Here is a 6,650-nt window from a genome sequence, read left to right as displayed (position 1 = left end):
TCATCATGTTAATTATTCATTCGTTATTTAACTTTCATTATTTAATCTTCGTTATTTGATATTTATTATTAGTAATTGTATATTTTGTTACATTGATAATATTTTTATATAAACTACTAAAATTAATTACGGAGTTATTATTTATTTGTAGTGTTGTGATATTAATTTATTTATCATCATAATCACTACAGATCTATTATAATCGTGACATCTCGTATCGGTTAAGTGTACAACTAGTATGTATTATTTATATAAGCATCTCGAACGTATTGTCAAGGTTCATCTTTGTAATAAGTCATCTGAGTAAAATTGTCATTCCTAAGTAAATTCCAAAGTGATTAATTGTTATAAAGCCACTCTGACATAACGTGTGATTGTTCAAGCTTGTTTTAGAAAAAGAAAAGAAACACTGCGCAAGCTTGTAAAAAAAATGAACCAACGTGTATGGTGAAGATGTCCTTCAAAAATTATGGAACACTATGTTGGAATTGGTTCGCCAACTGACGAGGATATCAAATCTTCGACCGTTTCTTGTCGAAATAAATGAGAACTTCCTCAATTTAAGATAATCGAACAAAAATGGACAATACATTATTCTCTAATGAAAGTTTTGTGCAAAAACAAACACAGTTGCTTGTTGGCCGATATAATTAGATTGAAAGTTGTTGATGCTGTCAGAATACCAGAAAGATGAGACAAGTATCATTTTGTAAATTATTCTCCTTCCATTTCTAAATTTATTATTTGTTTCGCCTGGGTTACTGAGAAAATGCTGCAATTTCGGACCAAAAAAAAAAAAAAAAAAAAAAAAAGTTCTCGACGTGCGTGGCACGTCATTCCAGCGCACCCAAGTTAAAATAGCCTCGGGCGCTAAAACGTTTGACATAAATTACGTTTTCATTCGTAAACAGTTCGCGGTAACTCCGTATCTCGGTTCGATTGCGAAAGCACGTAAGCAGAAATTTTGTTTCCTCCCCCCCCGGTGGAACTAACGCTTATGCATAGGGCGCGCGCGGCAATATCCGAGAATGCGAATGAGGATGAAGGCGTCGGACATGAGTTACACGGGTATAATAATCATTACGAGCCGCAAATGTCCGGAGCACCGGATCCAACGTATGTTCGGGCTATACAGAGGTTACGACAATATCTAGAGCTAACGAGAGAGAGAGAGAGAGAGAGAGAGAGAGGGAGAGAGGGGCAGAAAACGAAGGAGGGTGAAACAGGGTGAGACAGGAAGGCTGCATATTTGCCAAGAATTAATGCAACCGCGAATGCTGATGTTGTTTACGATCAACTCGATACATTGCGCGCCCGCGACTTACCGCTGTTAACGTTACAACGCGTGTATTACGTTACGCTGCGCGTACGCGCGTTGTTTTTACCGTGGCTAGGTAATGTAGCTTGTTACGCTGATTTTTGAATTTACGAGCCGCGCGGGAAAACACCGACGATGCATAGACGCGTGTTTTTCGGGTTAGGTGACGATCGAGCGACGCGCGATCCCCATGTAAATGCACGACGGCGCAAAAGTGGTTGGAGTAATTACGCGTTTTGTCGTTTCACGATACCGAGTGAGTTCACGGTGAAAGTGAAATTTCCATCAATTGGGAAGGTTCCTCGTTGTTTGGAATTTCTGAACGAACGAGGCCTAAGAGCGAGGCAACTATCGTCTGCTGCGATTGTCGCACTTGCAACTGTTTGTCCAATCTTAATTCTTTGCACTCGATTTATTTTCAACGTTGTTGGTTGTAAACTTGTGCTTATTTTTGGGGAAATGAATTAAAATAAAATTTATTAAAATAGAATTAAAATAGAATTCAACGTTTTCATATTTATTTTTATATTTTTCTTTTTTACAAAACTTGGCAAACTATTGCTGAGTGGGATCTCGAATGCCACATAGTGTTTTACTGTTATTTAATGTTACCATCTACAGCGTGACGTACGTACGTGTTTTAAAGTAAATTAACGTTGTCAGCTCTAGCATGACATACTAGTTCTGTAACAAATTCGTTTTGACAGTGTCATCTCCGGCATGACATTGGAGTGCAAAGGGTTAAGACGTAAAATTATTTTATGTACATGAGTGACGTGCCTATGAAAACAGAGATAAGTTTGAGAGTAAAGTTTCGGACAGAGAGTATCCAGGGAATGCAAGTGTTCCTTAAATTTTTAAATTAATAAAATTTTACATTACAAACCACTTTCGATTCGTTCAGTTTCGCGTTCACTTTCCCTACAACGCGTTTGCTCAACGCGTCGCGCGACTCGATTTTATCGGCAGAACTTTCGTTCGAGGACGTGCTACTACGTCTACGATCAAAGACGACGTTCTGCGATCGCAGGAACGCGGAACGAAACGGAGGAGAGAGGGACGGAATAGGCAGGCAGGCAGGCAGGCAGAGGGGGGGGGGGAGGGTCTGAATTCTCAAAAAGTTCGCTGCCGAAGACCGGAAGGCTCTCGATGGGGAAAGGGCCGAGAAGAGAAAAAGGGGCTAGCCTCATTGTTTCCGCGGTGTAAAAGGTGGGCTAACAGCTAACAGTCGTGGGTGCTGATGGCATAGGAAACAAGTGTAGAAGCAGGAGGGATGTCGGTCCTGTCGGTGAAAAAAGGGGGAGGGGGGAGGATGAAGAGGAGGAGGAGGAGGAGGAGGAGGGTGGAAATGCGGAAGGGGCCTCGAGCGATTCAGAGTGTTCCGCAAGTGTAAATGCCAAGTGAACAGTTCGAGTGAACAGCCCTTCAGTACTCGCGGTGGCTCTCGACCTTTATAATCCGAGCATAATTACTGGGCGGGCAGTATAGCGCCTCCTCTGCGCGTTCCTCCTGCTACTACCACCACCACCACCACCACCACCACCACCATCACCACCAGCATCCAACCACCGTCACTACCCAGGCAGGCATCGTCTACTCTACCATCAGCAGAACCCAGCAGCCGCTGCCATACACGAGAGATTAATTGTTATTAATTATTTTCCCGCGGCGGGTAATTGCGTCATCGCCGGCAGCGGTGCTAGCCGACGGTAACTAGCAACGACGTCGGCTTCGCCGTTTAACAATGAAGCCAACCGCGTCCTTTTCAGCCCTGGCCGGAAGCGGACGCTTGAAAACTGCAACCCGTACTACTACCCTCCCCCCCCTCCGAAGCCTGCATGTGCTCCCTACACACGCCGCGTACTTCCGGTTAGATTCTTTCACCGCTGCACTCTCGGCACCACCCGCAACCCCCCGCCGTTGGTTCAACCCTCCTCGTTCAACCAACTCACTCGTTTTTCATCTAATTCTCTCCTCTCCTCGCCACTCCTCTCGGTTAATCGCACTCCGTTAGCTGCGCCAAAAGATCGGAGATCTCCTTCGACTTTTACTCTCACTGCATTCTTTATTCGTCCGATGGGACGAATCTTACTGCGTACACAGCGTGCCTCTCTCGACTCGCGATTCGCACCGCTTCAACAAGTGGAAGTCGTAACACCGCCGAATACGATATCGGAGCAGTTCTCTACGTACCATCCGAGAGATCGTGGGTGAAGGCTCACTCTGCTTACACCCCGTTTGACATTAATCGCCCGCGGCGTCGTTCGACCAGCAGTGCGGCGAACACGGTGGTACTTTTGTTAGTTCCTCAAGTAGTACATTACTTTCAAGGGAGAGAGGAGGAAAAGGGTGCCAAGAAGGGACGGACGGGGGGGAAGCTGCGTTATTTGCGATTGAAGCGGGTGCCGTATTCCTTCGGTGAATTGCCAGACCTGGACCAACATAGACGGTCGCCGTAAAGGGAACGAGCGGAACGAATTTAAGAGCACTCGGGGTATCGTGCAGCGTGAATTATTCGATCGCCGGTTCCCCATCCCCTCCTGACGCGCTGGCCTGGACAATTTTCGACCGCGAGGTTTCGACACTCAAAGGAGACAGTTCACGAGCTAGGCGAAAGAAAGACAAGATTTGAACTAAATCTGGGCCGTGCGACAGTAGGAATCAACCGTGGAAGAGAGACGGCGAGCATAAAAGGAAACGAATGATCAGTGGAGCGGTGAATCGATTCGTTTGCAGAGGTTTGATTCGCGAACAAAGAAAGAAAGGGGGACGACCCCGGTGTGCCGGTGTTTTCACGCGGCACGCTCGTGCAGGCAGATCCTGCCACCTACTAGGCAGGCGTGCGTGAGCTTAAACCCCCGTACGTAAATGCGCGTGGTCGGAGAACTTTGGAGGAAAGAGGGCAGGGGAGGGGGAGGGTGGAATTTGCTCTGTGGAACGAAACGGGAGGGAAAGAGAAACAGAGGGAGATGGCAGAGAATGGCATACACGGGCCGAAGAAAGAGCGGCAACCAGACGAGGGTTGGGGGTTGGTCGACCGAGGCTGTCCGCAATTAAAATAATTCCCTTTCTGCTTGCAGCCGAGCGGAAAGAACTTACCAGCACCCTCTCGGGTGTGCGCGCGGGTGCCGCGGGTACCCCCGGGGTGCTACCCTCTTCCTCTTTCTTTCTCCGCCGCCACTATTCGCTTCCTCTTACTCCCTCGGTCGCCCTCCTCTCCTTCTGATCCTGACCACACACCACCATCGTTCCATTCTTCCTCTTCTCGTCGCTTCTCTTCTCTTCTCTTCTCGCGGTCCTTGGTAAGCACAGCTATTTTAATTGTGTCGTCCTCCGGCAGGATGATGACCAGTCCGCACGGGACGCTGCGGAATGAACGTAGCCGCGAGAGGCTGCTGCTGCTGCTGCTGCTCGAGAACCTGCTCCAGTATGTGGCCGCGTTACTATGCTTTACTTGCGAGAATTACTGGCAACGGCGGAGCTGATTGCATCGGAGAGAGAACTGGACAATGAAAGACCGGCGCAATCTGCCCTGAGCTCGCCGAGCAAAAACGACCACCCTTGCAATTGCTACCTCGTGATATTGCTGCTCTGATTTTTTCTTCGACGGGCTGCCCAAGTGGAAATGATCGTTTCAGTCTGTTTTCTTTCGTGTCACGTCCCAATTTGTTGTATCGTGGAAGATTTCGGAAAGAGTTATCAATGAATTAGAATCAAAGATGATGCTTTGAACTTTTCACCTCTCGCGCTGGTATGACGTGCCACGCACGTCGAGAACTTTTTGCCCCTGTTGTTAATTTGGTATTTATTTTACAAGGCAAAGATATTCGGCTTTTAAAGAGGTTTCATAGCTTACAATCACTTTCCTCTTAGATCTATAAAAGTCTTTCAACTGTTTTTCTAGACCTTCTTCTTAATGTGGTCCATATACACATATACACACACACACACACATATATATACGAGGCAAGTAGTTTAATACTATTTAGGACAATAGATGTCGCGCATCCATCCACATATTGTGTACATATTATACATGATTTACAGTTATTTCTAGCAGTCCCAAATTGCAACACTTTCTCAGTTTTAAGTATATTAGGCAAAACAAGACGATAAGTTTATTACCTTTCAATAATTTCAATCCGGCGATATCATACCGACGAGTTCAAAAGAAACAGAGAGCGAAGAATCGTTGTATATGTATTTGGTCACTCGTTATGGTCCGCGTACCAGTTGCCAACGCAAGGGGTTAACCTCTTGCGCTAGAATGACGTACCAGAATTGTTTGTCCAAAATTGCAACATTTTCTCAGTTTTAAGTATATTTAATACTCGAAACTTATAGTATATTTACATTATAATATATATACTATATATAATTATAATATATTATAATATAATATATAATATAATTAATATAATTATTAAATATTATAATTACACTACTTGTAGTATATTTAATATTATAATTATATTACTTATAGTATATTTAATATAATATGTAAATAATACAATAAAATATATTTAATAATATAATAATATATAATATAATATATTTAAATGTAACCCAGGCAAAACAAATGATAAGTTTGTTACTTATTGATAATTTCAATCCGGCGAGTTCAAAAAAAAACAGAGAGCGACGAATCGTTGTATACGTATTTGGTCACTCGTTATGGTCCGCGAACCAGTTGCCAGCGCAAGGAGTTAACCTCTTGCGCTAGAATGACGTACCAGAATTGTTTGTTTCCCAAATTGCAACATTTCCTCAGTTTTAAGTATATTTAAATGTAACCGAGGCAAAACAAATGATAAGTTTGTTACTTATTGGTAATTTCAATCCGGCGATATCATACCGGCGAGTTCAAAAGAAACAGAGAGCGACGAATCGTTGTATACGTATTTGATCACTCGTTATGGTCCGCGAACCAGTTGCCAGCGCAAGGGGTTAACCTTTTGCGCTAGAATGACGTACCAGAATTGTTTGTTTCCCAAATTGCAACATTTTTTAAGTATATTTAAATGTAACCCAGGCAAAACAAATGATAAGTTTGTTACTTATTGATAATTTCAATCCGGCGAGTTCAAAAGAAACAGAGAGCGACGAATCGTTGTATACGTATTTGGTCACTCGTTATGGTCCGCGAACCAGTTGCCAGCGCGAGGGGCTTAACCACTATATTAATCTTCTACGTGGAACGAACTTCAGCGAGTCTCGTTCCAACGAGAGGCTAGTCTCGCGCCAAAGAATATCAATAAGTAACCGTCGCTGTCTCGCCGAAAGGGGCTAAACCCGCGAGACAAATTAGCGCAAGCCGAACGCGAATGCTCAA

At 44.3% G+C, this 6,650-nt stretch overlaps 1 protein-coding gene across 1 annotated transcript in view; it reads right to left on the bottom strand.

The window, feature by feature from the left end:
* LOC122533032 (nuclear pore complex protein Nup88) overlaps nucleotides 1-4,564 on the bottom strand; it is a 75,705-nt gene extending 71,141 nt beyond the window's left edge. Inside the window, exons 1-2 of the mRNA XM_043662356.1 lie at nucleotides 4,517-4,564; nucleotides 2,791-2,942 (exon numbers count right to left, since the gene is read on the bottom strand). Coding sequence (XP_043518291.1) covers nucleotides 2,791-2,942; nucleotides 4,517-4,564 — 200 coding nt within the window. The remainder of the gene's footprint in view (nucleotides 1-2,790; nucleotides 2,943-4,516) is intronic.
* Nucleotides 4,565-6,650: the final 2,086 nt, after the last annotated feature.

The sequence above is a fragment of the Frieseomelitta varia genome, unplaced genomic scaffold, assembly GCF_011392965.1.
Source record: "Frieseomelitta varia isolate USP_RPSP 00005682 unplaced genomic scaffold, Fvar_1.2 scaffold_489, whole genome shotgun sequence".
In the NCBI taxonomy this organism is placed as follows: domain Eukaryota; kingdom Metazoa; phylum Arthropoda; class Insecta; order Hymenoptera; family Apidae; genus Frieseomelitta; species Frieseomelitta varia.
This window is presented reverse-complemented; position numbering and strand designations above follow the sequence as displayed.